Raw genomic sequence first — 15,904 nt, 5'->3', positions numbered from 1 at the left:
CAAATCAGCTGGACAATCTGGACCCTACAAATCAGCTGGGCTAAACACTCTGGACCACTACAAATCAGCTGGGCTGGACAATCTGCACAATTCAAATCAGCTGGTCAGTCTGGACCCCTACAAATCAGCTGGACAATCTGGACCCCTACATATCAGCTGGACAATCAGGACCCCTACTTATCAGCTGGACAATCTGGACCCCTACATATCAGCTGGACAATCCGGACCCTACAAATCAGCTGGACAATCTGGACCCTTACAAATCAGCTGGGCAATCTGGATCTCTACAAATCAGCTGGGCTAAACAATCTGGACCCCTACATATCAGCTGGACAATCCGGACCCTACAAATCAGCTGGACAATCTGGACCCCTACAAATCAGCTGGACAATCTGGACCCCTACAAATCAGCTGGGCAATCTGGACCCTTACAAATCAGCTGGACAATCTGGACCCTACAAATCAGCTGGACAATCTGGACCCCTACAAATCAGCTGGGCATTCTGGACCCCTACAAAACAGCTGGACAATATGGACCCCTACAAGTCAGCTGGGAAATCTGGACCCTACAAATCAGCTGGACAATCTGGACCCGTACAAATCAGCTGGACAATATGGACCCGTACAAATCAGCTGGACAATCTGGACCCTACAAATCAGCTGGACAATCTGGAATCGTACAAATCAGCTGGACAATCTGGACCCTACAAATCAGATGGACAATCTGGACCCCTACAAATCAGCTGGGCAATCTGGACACCTAAAAATCAGCTGGGCAATCTGTACCCCAACAAATCAGCTGGACAATCTGGACCCCTACAAATCAGCTGGGCTAAACAATCTGGACCCCTACAAATCAGCTGGGCTGGACAATCTGGACCATTACAAATCAGCTGGACAATCTGGACCCCTACATATCAGCTGGACAATATGGACCCCTACATATCAGCTGGACAATCTGGACCCCTACATATCAGATGGACAATCTGGACCCCTACATATCAACTGGACAATCTGGACCCCTACAAATCAGCTCGACCATCTGGACCCCTACAAATAAGCTGGACAATCTGGACCCCTACAAATCAGCTGGGCTAAACAATCTGGACCCCTACAAATAAACTGGGCAATCTGGATCCCTACAAATCAGCTGGGCTAAACAATCTCGACCCCTGCAAATCAGCTGGACAATCTGGACCCTACAAATCAGCTGGGCTAAACAATCTGGACCCCTACATATCAGCTGGACAATCCGGACTCTACAAATCAGCTGGACAATCTGGACCCCTACAAATCAGCTGGACAATCTGGACCCCTACAAATCAGCTGGGCAATCTGGACCCTTAGAAATCAACTGGACAATCTGGACCCTACAAATCAGCTGGGCTAAATATTCTGGACCCCTACAAATCAGCTGGGCTGGACAATCTGCAACCTTCAAATTAGCTGGGCAATCTGGACCCCTACAAATCAGCTGGACAATCTGGACCCCTACATATCAGCTGGACAATCTGGACCCCTACATATCAGCTGGACCATCTGGACCCTACAAATCAGCTGGGCTGGACAAACTGGAACCCTACATATCAGCTGGACAATCTGGACCCCTACATATCAGCTGGACAATCTGGACCCTTACATTTCAGCTGGACAATATGGACCCCTACAAATCAGCTGGACAATCTGGACCCCTACAAATCAGTTGGACAATCTGGACCCCTACATTTCGACTGGACAATCTGGACCCCTAAAAATCAGCTGGACAATATGGACCCGTACAAATCAGCTGGACAATCTGGACCCTACAAATCAGCTGGGCTAAACACTCTGGACCACTACAAATCAGCTGGGCTGGACAATCTGCACAATTCAAATCAGCTGGTCAGTCTGGACCCCTACAAATCAGCTGGACAATCTGGACCCCTACATATCAGCTGAACAATCAGGACCCCTACTTATCAGCTGGACAATCTGGACCCCTACATATCAGCTGGACAATCCGGACCCTACAAATCAGCTGGACAATCTGGACCCTTACAAATCAGCTGGGCAATCTGGATCTCTACAAATCAGCTGGGCTAAACAATCTGGACCCCTACATATCAGCTGGACAATCCGGACCCTACAAATCAGCTGGACAATCTGGACCCCTACAAATCAGCTGGACAATCTGGACCCCTACAAATCAGCTGGGCAATCTGGACCCTTACAAATCAGCTGGACAATCTGGACCCTACAAATCAGCTGGACAATCAGGACCCCTACTTATCAGCTGGACAATCTGGACCCCTACATATCAGCTGGACAATCTGGACCCTACAAAATCAGCTGGACAATCTGGACCCTACAAATCAGCTCGGGCTAAACAATCCGGACGCCTACAAATCAACTGGGCTGGACAATCTGGACCCTACAAATCAGCTCGACAATCTGGACCCTACAAATCAGCTGGGCTAAACAATCTGGACCCTTACAAATCAGCTGTGCTAGACAATCTTGACCCTTACAAATCAGTTGGACAATCTGGACCCCTACAAATCAGCTGGGCTGGCCAATCTGGACCCCTACAAATCAGCTGGACAATCTGGACCTTACAAATCAGCTGGACAATCTGGACCCCTACATATCAGCTGGACAATCTGGACCCCTACAAATCAGCTGGGCAATCTGGACACCTAAAAATCAGCTGGGCTAGACAATCTGGAACCCTACAAATCAGCTAGACAATCTGGACCCCTACAAATCAGATGGACAATCTGGACCCCTACAAATCAGCTGGGCATTCTGGACCCCTACAAAACAGCTGGACAATCTGGACCCCTACAAGTCAGCTGGGAAATCTGGACGCTACAAATCAGCTGGACAATCTGGACCCGTACAAATCAGCTGGACAATATGGACCCGTACAAATCAGCTGGACAATCTGGACCCTACAAATCAGCTGGGCTAAACACTCTGGACCACTACAAATCAGCTGGGCTGGACAATCTGCACAATTCAAATCAGCTGGTCAGTCTGGACCCCTACAAATCAGCTGGACAATCTGGACCCCTACATATCAGCTGGACAATCAGGACCCCTACTTATCAGCTGGACAATCTGGACCCCTACATATCAGCTGGACAATCCGGACCCTACAAATCAGCTGGACAATCTGGACCCTACAAATCAGCTGGGCTAAACACTCTGGACCACTACAAATCAGCTGGGCTGGACAATCTGCACAATTCAAATCAGCTGGTCAGTCTGGACCCCTACAAATCAGCTGGACAATCTGGACCCCTACATATCAGCTGGACAATCAGGACCCCTACTTATCAGCTGGACAATCTGGACCCCTACATATCAGCTGGACAATCCGGACCCTACAAATCAGCTGGGCAATCTGGATCTCTACAAATCAGCTGGGCTAAACAATCTGGACCCCTACATATCAGCTGGACAATCCGGACCCTACAAATCAGCTGGACAATCTGGACCCCTACAAATCAGCTGGACAATCTGGACCCCTACAAATCAGCTGGGCAATCTGGACCCTTACAAATCAGCTGGACAATCTGGACCCTACAAATCAGCTGGACAATCAGGACCCCTACTTATCAGCTGGACAATCTGGACCCCTACATATCAGCTGGACAATCCGGACCCTACAAATCAGCTGGACAATCTGGACCCTTACAAATCAGCTGGGCAATCTGGATCTCTACAAATCAGCTGGGCTAAACAATCTGGACCCCTACATATCAGCTGGACAATCCGGACCCTACAAATCAGCTGGACAATCTGGACCCCTACAAATCAGCAGGACAATCTGGACCCCTACAAATCAGCTGGGCAATCTGGACCCTTACAAATCAGCTGGACAATCTGGACCCTACAAATCAGCTGGACAATCTGGACCCCTACAAATCAGCTGGGCATTCTGGACCCCTACAAAACAGCTGGACAATCTGGACCCCTACAAGTCAGCTGGGAAATCTGGACCCTACAAATCAGCTGGACAATCTGGACCCGTACAAATCAGCTGGACAATATGGACCCGTACAAATCAGCTGGACAATCTGGACCCTACAAATCAGCTGGACAATCTGGAATCGTACAAATCAGCTGGACAATCTGGACCCCTACAAATCAGCTGGGCAATCTGGACACCTAAAAATCAGCTGGGCAATCTGTACCCCAACAAATCAGCTGGACAATCTGGACCCCTACAAATCAGCTGGAATGGACAGTCTGGACCCTACAAATCAGCTGGGCTAAACAATCTGGACCCCTACAAATCAGCTGGGCTGGACAATCTGGACCATTACAAATCAGCTGGACAATCTGGACCCCTACATATCAGCTGGACAATATGGACCCCTACATATCAGCTGGACAATCTGGACCCCTACATATCAGATGGACAATCTGGACCCCTACATATCAACTGGACAATCTGGACCCCTACAAATCAGCTCGACCATCTGGACCCCTACAAATAAGCTGGACAATCTGGACCCCTACAAATCAGCTGGGCTAAACAATCTGGACCCCTACAAATAAACTGGGCAATCTGGATCCCTACAAATCAGCTGGGCTAAACAATCTCGACCCCTGCAAATCAGCTGGACAATCTGGACCCTACAAATCAGCTGGGCTAAACAATCTGGACCCCTACATATCAGCTGGACAATCCGGACTCTACAAATCAGCTGGACAATCTGGACCCCTACAAATCAGCTGGACAATCTGGACCCCTACAAATCAGCTGGGCAATCTGGACCCTTAGAAATCAACTGGACAATCTGGACCCTACAAATCAGCTGGGCTAAATATTCTGGACCCCTACAAATCAGCTGGGCTGGACAATCTGCAACCTTCAAATTAGCTGGGCAATCTGGACCCCTACAAATCAGCTGGACAATCTGGACCCCTACATATCAGCTGGACAATCTGGACCCCTACATATCAGCTGGACCATCTGGACCCTACAAATCAGCTGGGCTGGACAAACTGGAACCCTACATATCAGCTGGACAATCTGGACCCCTACATATCAGCTGGACAATCTGGACCCTTACATTTCAGCTGGACAATATGGAACCCTACAAATCAGCTGGACAATCTGGACCCCTACAAATCAGTTGGACAATCTGGACCCCTACATTTCGACTGGACAATCTGGACCCCTAAAAATCAGCTGGACAATCTGGACCCTTACAAATCAGCTGGACAATCTGGAACCCTACAAATCAGCTGGACAATCTGGACCGCTACATATCAGCTGGACCATCTGGACCCTACAAATCAGCTGGGCTGGACAAACTGGAACCCTACATATCAGCTGGACAATCTGGACCCCTACATATCAACTGGACAATCTGGAACCTTACATTTCAGCTGGACAATCTGGACCCCCACAAATCAGCTGGACAATCTGGACCCCTACAAATCAGTTGGACAATCTGGACCCTACAAATCAGCTGGACAATCTGGACCCTACAAATCAGCTGGGCAATCTGGACCCCTACAAATCAGCTGGACAATCTGGACCCTACAAATCAGCTGGACAATCTGGACCCCTACAAGTCAGCTGGACAATCTGGACCCTACAAATCAGCTGGACAATCTGGACCCTACAAATCAGCTCGGGCTAAACAATCCGGACGCCTACAAATCAACTGGGCAGGACAATCTGGACCCTACAAATCAGCTCGACAATCTGGACCCTACAAATCAGCTGGGCTAAACAATCTGGACCCTTACAAATCAGCTGTGCTAGACAATCTTGACCCTTACAAATCAGTTGGACAATCTGGACCCCTACAAATCAGCTGGGCTGGCCAATCTGGACCCCTACAAATCAGCTGGACAATCTGGACCTTACAAATCAGCTGGACAATCTGGACCCCTACATATCAGCTGGACAATCTGGACCCCTACAAATCAGCTGGGCAATCTGGACACCTAAAAATCAGCTGGGCTAGACAATCTGGAACCCTACAAATCAGCTAGACAATCTGGACCCCTACAAATCAGATGGACAATCTGGACCCCTACAAATCAGCTGGGCATTCTGGACCCCTACAAAACAGCTGGACAATCTGGACCCCTACAAGTCAGCTGGGAAATCTGGACGCTACAAATCAGCTGGACAATCTTGACCCGTACAAATCAGCTGGACAATATGGACCCGTACAAATCAGCTGGACAATCTGGACCCTACAAATCAGCTGGGCTAAACACTCTGGAACACTACAAATCAGCTGGGCTGGACAATCTGCACAATTCAAATCAGCTGGTCAGTCTGGACCCCTACAAATCAGCTGAACAATCTGGACCCCTACATATCAGCTGGACAATCAGGACCCCTACTTATCAGCTGGACAATCTGGACCCCTACATATCAGCTGGACAATCCGGACCCTACAAATCAGCTGGACAATCTGGACCCTTACAAATCAGCTGGGCAATCTGGATCTATACAAATCAGCTGGGCTAAACAATCTGGACCCCTACATATCAGCTGGACAATCCGGACCCTACAAATCAGCTGGACAATCTGGACCCCTACAAATCAGCTGGACAATCTGGACCCCTACAAATCAGCTGGGCAATCTGGACCCTTACAAATCAGCTGGACAATCTGGACCCTACAAATCAGCTGGACAATCTGGACCCCTACAAATCAGCTGGGCATTCTGGACCCCTACAAAACAGCTGGACAATCTGGACCCCTACAAGTCAGCTGGGAAATCTGGACCCTACAAATCAGCTGGACAATCTGGACCCGTACAAATCAGCTGGACAATATGGACCCGTACAAATCAGCTGGACAATCTGGACCCTACAAATCAGCTGGACAATCTGGAATCGTACAAATCAGCTGGACAATCTGGACCCTACAAATCAGCTGGACAATCTGGACCCCTACAAATCAGCTGGGCAATCTGGACACCTAAAAATCAGCTGGGCAATCTGTACCCCAACAAATCAGCTGGACAATCTGGACCCCTACAAATCAGCTGGAATGGACAGTCTGGACCCTACAAATCAGCTGGGCTAAACAATCTGGACCCCTACAAATCAGCTGGGCTGGACAATCTGGACCATTACAAATCAGCTGGACAATCTGGACCCCTACATATCAGCTGGACAATATGGACCCCTACATATCAGCTGGACAATCTGGACCCCTACATATCAGATGGACAATCTGGACCCCTACATATCAACTGGACAATCTGGACCCCTACAAATCAGCTCGACCATCTGGACCCCTACAAATAAGCTGGACAATCTGGACCCCTACAAATCAGCTGGGCTAAACAATCTGGACCCCTACAAATAAACTGGGCAATCTGGATCCCTACAAATCAGCTGGGCTAAACAATCTCGACCCCTACAAATCAGCTGGACAATCTGGACCCTACAAATCAGCTGGGCTAAACAATCTGGACCCCTACATATCAGCTGGACAATCCGGACTCTACAAATCAGCTGGACAATCTGGACCCCTACAAATCAGCTGGACAATCTGGACCCCTACAAATCAGCTGGGCAATCTGGACCCTTAGAAATCAACTGGACAATCTGGACCCTACAAATCAGCTGGGCTAAATATTCTGGACCCCTACAAATCAGCTGGGCTGGACAATCTGCACCCTTCAAATTAGCTGGGCAATCTGGACCCCTACAAATCAGCTGGACAATCTGGACCCCTACATATCAGCTGGACAATCTGGACCCCTACATATCAGCTGGACCATCTGGACCCTACAAATCAGCTGGGCTGGACAAACTGGAACCCTACATATCAGCTGGACAATCTGGACCCCTACATATCAGCTGGACAATCTGGACCCTTACATTTCAGCTGGACAATATGGACCCCTACAAATCAGCTGGACAATCTGGACCCATACAAATCAGTTGGACAATCTGGACCCCTACATTTCGACTGGACAATCTGGACCCCTAAAAATCAGCTGGACAATCTGGACCCTTACAAATCAGCTGGACAATCTGGAACCCTACAAATCAGCTGGACAATCTGGACCCCTACATATCAGCTGGACCATCTGGACCCTACAAATCAGCTGGGCTGGACAAACTGGAACCCTACATATCAGCTGGACAATCTGGACCCCTACATATCAGCTGGACAATCTGGAACCTTACATTTCAGCTGGACAATCTGGACCCCCACAAATCAGCTGGACAATCTGGACCCCTACAAATCAGTTGGACAATCTGGACCCCTACATTTCGACTGGACAATCTGGACCCCTAAAAATCAGCTGGACAATCTGGACCCTTACAAATCAGCTGGACAATCTGGACCCCTACAAATCAGCTGGACAATCTGGACCCTACAAATCAGCTGGGCAATCTGGACCCCTACAAATCAGCTGGACAATCTGGACCCTACAAATCAGCTGGACAATCTGGACCCCTACAAATCAGCTGGACAATCTGGACCCTACAAATCAGCTGGACAATCTGGACCCTACAAATCAGCTCGGGCTAAACAATCCGGACGCCTACAAATCAACTGGGCTGGACAATCTGGACCCTACAAATCAGCTCGACAATCTGGACCCTACAAATCAGCTGGGCTAAACAATCTGGACCCTTACAAATCAGCTGTGCTAGACAATCTTGACCCTTACAAATCAGTTGGACAATCTGGACCCCTACAAATCAGCTGGGCTGGCCAATCTGGACCCCTACAAATCAGCTGGACAATCTGGACCTTACAAATCAGCTGGACAATCTGGACACCTACAAATCAGCTGGACAATCAGGACCATACAAATCAGCTGGACAATCTGGGCCCTATAAATCAACTGGGCTGGACTATCTGGACCCCTACAAATCAGCTGGACAATCTGGACCCCTACAAATCAGCTGGGCAATCTGGACCCTACAAATCAGCTGGACAATCTGGACCCCTACAAATCAGCTGGACAATCTGGACCCTACAAATCAGCTGGACAATCTGGACCCTCTCTCGCACTGCTTTGCTTTATTTTGGCCAGGTTGCAGTTATGAATGAGAACTTCTTCTCAACTGGCCTACCTGGTTAAATAAAGGTGAAATAAAAATAAATAAAATAAAGTGTGTGTGTGTGTGTGTGTGTGTGTGTGTGTGTGTTGCAGCCGGGGGCATTTGACGTGTTGGATCTGGGACCTGAGAGATGCAACGTCCTCAGCTCCCGAGTCGCACTGGTCAGTAACCTGTAACTCTGACCACAGACCTCAATAACCACTCAGACCTGAAACATGTTGCTCAGTAATAAAACTAAATTATCTCCTTCTCTCTGTCCTTCTCTCTCACTTTCTCTTTTGTTTTCTCTCTCTACTTCTCTTTCTCCTCTCTCCATGTATCTCTCTATCTCTCCCTCTCTCCATCTTTCTTTCTCCATCTCTATCTCTCCATGTCTCTCTATCTCCTCTCTCTCTCCATCTTTCTTTCCCCCTCTCTATCTCTCCATGTCTCTATCTCCTCTCTCCACTTTCCCCCTCTCTATCTCTCCATGTCTCTATCTCCTCTCTCCACTTTCCCCCTCTCTATCTCTCCATGTCTCTATCTCCTCTTACCCCCTCTCTCTATCTCCTCATCTCTCCATGTCTCTATCTCCTCTTTTCCCCTCTCTCTCTATCTCTTCATGTCTCTATCTCATCTCTCCTCTCGCCCCTTCTCTCTCTATCTCTCTATGTCTCTCTCCTTCTCTTTTATCTCTCACTATCGTCTCTCTGGTGCTGCACGCGAGGTCCATAGTAAGTGTTCCTAACAGAGAACAAACACCTAGTCACCATACTAACTTACACTGTCTGTCGTCATCATAGTAACACCAACTATAGTTACAATAATGACTAACACTGACTGCATTTACAAATGACAACCCCAATGTGTTTATTATGACTACTCACTAGACTCTCTCCCCCTCCTCCTCCTCTCCCTCCTCCCCCTCCTCACTGTCTCCTCTCACCTCTAAATGTCTCCTCTTCCTGTTCTCACTGTCTCCTCCTCGTCATCTCACTGTCTATTCCTCCTCCCCCTGTTTCCTCCTCCTCCTCTCACTGTCTCCTCCTCCTCCTCTCACTGTCTCATCATCCTCCTCTCACTGTCTCCTCCTCCTCTCACTGTCTCCTCCTCCTCCTACCACTTACTCCTCCTCCTCCTCAATCCAGACCAGAACGCTGACCACTACAAGAGAGAGGTAAACATCTCAACATAACAAATACTGTTTATAATACCGGTATAACAAACAAACATTCTTCTGACCGTGTTTGTGTATGTGTGTGTGTGTTTGTGTGTGTTTGTGTGTTTGATGGTTACAGATTGAACACAGTAGAAGAGCTCTGGGGAGAAACCGTGTCAAGTCCTCCATCTGTCTTGAGAGGTATGTTACAAAAACACAGCTTGGTCACCCGTGATACAAGTTAGTATTTGATGTCCATCCATGTCAGAGGATGTTGGGGGATGACGTGAAACCGGCCACTAGGGGGGCTGTTACCTTCAAGTAGGTTTGGGTGTTTCTAGGGTGTTGGGACGGGGATGGTGGATAGTGTGCTTGTTAATTCCTAACCTTAACCATTATGTTACCTTCAAGTAGGTTTGGGTGTTGGGATGGGGATGGTAGACATAAGCATTTGCCTCTGATTCCAAAGATTGCAAGCTTAAATCCAGCAATAGAAAGTTGTTTTTGATATTTTAGTTTAAAGACAGAGTGATGTGATATCCCAAACCTTAATATCTAACCCTAACCTTGACCAGTCAGTTAATACCTGACCTTAACACCTAACCTTAACCATTCAGTTAATACCTAACCTTAATACCTAACCTTAACCATTCAGTTAATACCTAACCTTAACCATTCAGTTAATACCTAACCTTAATACCTAACCTTAACCATTCAGTTAATACCTAACCTTAACCATTCAGTTAATACCTAACCTTAATACCTAACCTTAACCATTCAGTTAATACCTAACCTTAACCAGTCAGTTAATACCTAGCCTTAATACCTAACCTTAACCATTCAGTTAATACCTAACCTTAACCATTCAGTTAATACCTAACCTTAACCAGTCAGTTAATACCTAACCTTAACCATTCAGTTAATACCTAAACTTAACCAGTCAGTTAATACCTAACCTTAACCATTCAGTTAATACCTAACCTTAACCATTCAGTTAATACCTAACCTTAATAACTAACCTTAACCAGTCAGTTAATACCTAACCTTAACCATTCAGTTAATACCTAACCTTAATATCTAACCTTAACCATTCAGTTCATACCTAACCTTAATATCTAACCTTAACCATTCAGTTCATACCTAACCTTAATACCTAACCTTAACCAGTCAGTTAATACCTAACCTTAATATCTAACCTTAACCATTCAGTTAATACCTAACCTTAATATCTAACCTTAACCATTCAGTTAATACCTAACCTTAATACCTAACCTTAACCATTCAGTTAATACCTAACCTTAACCATTCAGTTAATACCTAAACTTAACCAGTCAGTTAATACCTAACCTTAATACCTAATCTTAACCATGCAGTTAATACCTAAACTTAACCATTCAGTTAATGCCTAACCTTAATACCTAACCTTCCCCATTCAGTTAATACCTAACCTTAACCATTCAGTTAATACCTAAACTTAACCAGTCAGTTAATACCTAACCTTAATCATTCAGTTAATACCTAACCTTAACCATTCAGTTAATACCTAATCTTAATATCTAACCTTAACCATTCAGTTAATACCTAACCTTAACCATTCAGTTAATAACTAACCTCAATATCTAACCTTAACCATTCAGTTCATACCTAACCTTAACCATTCAGTTAATGCCTAACCTTAACCATGCAGTTAATACCTAACCTTAACCATTCAGTTAATACCTAACCTTAATATCTAACCTTAACCATTCAGTTAATACCTAACCGTAATACCTAACCTTAACCATTCAGTTAATACCTAACCGTAATACCTAACCTTAACCATTCAGTTCATACCTAACCTTAACTATTCACTTAAAACCTAATCTTAACCATTCAGTTAATACCTAACCTTAATACCTAACCTTAACCATGCAGTTAATACCTAAACTTAATACCTAACCTTAACCATGCAGTTAATATCTAACCTTAACCATGCAGTTAATACTTAACCTTGATATCTAACCTTAACCATTCAGTTAATACCTAACCTTAATACCTAACCTTAACCATGCAGTTAATATCTAACCTTAACCAGTCAGTTAATACATAACCTAAATACCTAACCTTAACCATTCAGTCAATACCTAACCGTGATATCTAACCTTAACCATTCAGTTCATACCTAACCTTAACCATTCAGTTAAAACCTAACCTTAACCATTCAGTTAATACCTAACTTAATACCTAACCTTAACCATTCAGTTAATAACTAACCTCAATATCTAACCTTAACCATTCAGTTAATACCTAACCTTAACCATGCAGTTAATACCTAACCTTAACCATTCAGATAATACCTAACCTTAATATCTAACCTTAACTTTTCAGTTAATACCTAACCTTAATACCTAACCTTAACCATTCAGTTAATACCTAACCTTAATATATAACCTTAACCATTCAGTTCATACCTAACCTTAACCATTCAGTTAAAACCTAACCTTAACCATGCAGTTAATACCTAACCTTAATACCTAACCTTAACCATGCAGTTAATATCTAACCTTGATATCTAACCTTAACCATTAAGATAAAATCTAACCTTAATACCTAACTTAACCATTCAGTTAATACCTAACCTTAACCAGTCAGTTAATACCTAACCTTATTACCTAACCTTAACCATTCAGTTAATACCTGACCTTAATACCTAACCTTAACCATTCAGTTAACACCTAACCTTAACCAGTCAGTTAATACCTAACCTTAACCGTTCAGTTAATACCTAACCGTAATACCTAACCTTAACCATTCAGTAAATACCTAACTTTAATCATTCAGTCAATAACTAGCCTTAACCATTCAGTTAATACCCAACCTTAACCATTCAGTTCATACTTAACCTTAATACCTAACCTTAACCATGCAGTGAACACCTAACCTTAGCCATTCAGTTAATACCTAACCTTAACCATTCAGTTAATACCTAACCTTAACCATTCATTTAATACCTAACCTTAACCATTCAGTTAATACCTAACCTTAATACCTAACCTTAACTATTCAGTTAATACCTAAACTTAATACCTAACCTTAACCATTCAGTTAATACCTATCCTTAATATCTAACCTTAACCATTCAGTTAACACCTATCATTAATACCTAACCTTAACCATTCAGTTAATGCCTAAACTGAATACCTAACCTTAACCATTCAGTTAATTCCTAACCTTAATACCTAACCTTAACCATTCAGTTAATGCCTAACCTTAATCATTCAGTTAATACCTAACCTTAACCATTCAGTTAATACCTGACCTTAGCCTTTCAGTTAATACCTAACCTTAACCAGTCAGCTAATACCTAACCTTAATACCTAACCTTAACCGTTCAGTTAATACTTAACCGTAATACCTAACCTTAACCATTCAGTTAATACCTAACCTTAATACCTAACCTTAACCATTCAGTTAATACCTGACCTTAACCAGTCAGTTAATACCTAACCTTAATACCTAACCTTAACCATGCAGTTAATACCTAAACTTAACCATTCAGTTAATGCCTAACCTTAATACCTAACCTTCCCCATTCAGTTAATACCTAACCTTAACCATTCAGTTAATACCTAAACTTAACCAGTCAGTTAATACCTAACCTTAATCATTCAGTTAATACCTAACCTTAACCATTCAGTTAATACCTAACCTTAACCATTCAGTTAATACCTCATCTTAATATCTAACCTTAACCATTCAGTTAATACCTAACCTTAACCATTCAGTTAATAACTAACCTCAATATCTAACCTTAACCATTCAGTTAATACCTAACCTTAATACCTAACTTAACCATTCAGTTAATACCTAACCTTAACCAGTCAGTTAATACATAACCTAAATACCTAACCTTAACCATTCAGTCAATACCTAACCGTAATATCTAACCTTAACCATTCAGTTCATACCTAACCTTAACCATTCAGTTAAAACCTAACCTTAACCATTCAGTAAATACCTAACTTAATACCTAACCTTAACCATGCAGTTAATACCTAACCTTAACCAGTCAGTTAATACCTAACCTTGATATCTAACCTTAACCATTCCGCTAATACCTAACCTTAATACCTAACTTTACCATTCAGTTAATACCTAACCTTAACCATTCAGTTAATAACTAACCTCAATATCTAACCTTAACCATTCAGTTAATACCTAACCTTAACCATGCAGTTAATACCTAACCTAACCATTCAGATAATACCTAACCTTAATATCTAACCTTAACTTTTCAGTTAATACCTAACCTTAATACCTAACCTTAACCATTCAGTTAATACCTAACCTTAATATATAACCTTAACCATTCAGTTCATACCTAACCTTAACCATTCAGTTAAAACCTAACCTTAACCATGCCGTTAATACCTAACCTTAATACCTAACCTTAACCATGCAGTTAATATCTAACCTTGATATCTAACCTTAACCATTAAGATAATATCGAACCTTAATACCTAACTTAACCATTCAGTTAATACCTAACCTTAACCAGTCAGTTAATACCTAACCTTAATACCTAACCTTAACCATTCAGTTAATACCTGACCTTAATACCTAACCTTAACCATTCAGTTAACACCTAACCTTAACCATTCAGTTAATACCTAACCTTAACCGTTCAGTTAATACCTAACCGTAATACCTAACCTTAACCATTCAGTAAATACCTAACTTTAATCATTCAGTCAATAACTAGCCTTAACCATTCAGTTAATACCCAACCTTAACCATTCAGTTCATACTTAACCTTAATACCTAACCTTAACCATGCAGTGAACACCTAACCTTAGCCATTCAGTTAATACCTAACCTTAACCATTCAGTTAATACCTAACCTTAACCATTCATTTAATACCTAACCTTAACCATTCAGTTAATACCTAACCTTAATACCTAACCTTAACTATTCAGTTAATACCTAAACTTAATACCTAACCTTAACCATTCAGTTAATACCTATCCTTAATATCTAACCTTAACCATTCAGTTAACACCTATCATTAATACCTAACCTTAACCATTCAGTTAATGCCTAAACTGAATACCTAACCTTAACCATTCAGTTAATTCCTAACCTTAATACCTAACCTTAACCATTCAGTTAATGCCTAACCTTAATCATTCAGTTAATACCTAACCTTAACCATTCAGTTAATACCTGACCTTAGCCATTCAGTTAATACCTAACCTTAACCAGTCAGCTAATACCTAACCTTAATACCTAACCTTAACCGTTCAGTTAATACTTAACCGTAATACCTAACCTTAACCATTCAGTTAATATCTAACCTTAATACCTAACCTTAACCATTCAGTTAATACCTGACCTTAACCATTCAGTTAATACCTAACCTTAACCAGTCAGCTAATACCTAACCTTAATACCTAACCTTAACCGTTCAGTTAATACCTAACCGTAATACCTAACCTTAACCATTCAGTTAATACCTAACCGTAATACCTAACCTTAACCATTCAGTTAATACCTAACCTTAATATCTAGCCTTAATCATTCAGTTAATACCTAACCTTAACCATTCAGTTCATACCTATCCTCAATACCTAACTTTAACCATTAAGTTAATACCTAACCTTAACCATTCAGTTAATACCTAACCTTAACCATTCAGTTAATACCTAACCTTAACCATTCATTTAATACCTAATCTT

At 43.1% G+C, this 15,904-nt stretch overlaps 1 protein-coding gene across 3 annotated transcripts in view; it reads left to right on the top strand.

Moving 5' to 3' along the window:
- Nucleotides 1-15,904, top strand: part of LOC139394182 (regulator of G-protein signaling 11-like) — a 77,217-nt gene that overhangs the window by 41,469 nt on the left and 19,844 nt on the right. For all 3 annotated transcript variants that reach the window (XM_071142224.1, XM_071142226.1, XM_071142225.1), the window contains 3 exons: nt 9,144-9,212; nt 10,184-10,207; nt 10,329-10,390. In XM_071142224.1, the coding sequence (XP_070998325.1) occupies nt 9,144-9,212; nt 10,184-10,207; nt 10,329-10,390 (155 nt within the window). The remainder of the gene's footprint in view (nt 1-9,143; nt 9,213-10,183; nt 10,208-10,328; nt 10,391-15,904) is intronic.

This window comes from Oncorhynchus clarkii, unplaced genomic scaffold (genome assembly GCF_045791955.1).
Source record: "Oncorhynchus clarkii lewisi isolate Uvic-CL-2024 unplaced genomic scaffold, UVic_Ocla_1.0 unplaced_contig_11233_pilon_pilon, whole genome shotgun sequence".
Taxonomy (NCBI): Eukaryota; Metazoa; Chordata; class Actinopteri; order Salmoniformes; family Salmonidae; genus Oncorhynchus; species Oncorhynchus clarkii.
The sequence above is the reverse complement of the archived record's forward strand: the minus strand, read 5'-3'. Positions and strand labels throughout refer to the sequence as shown.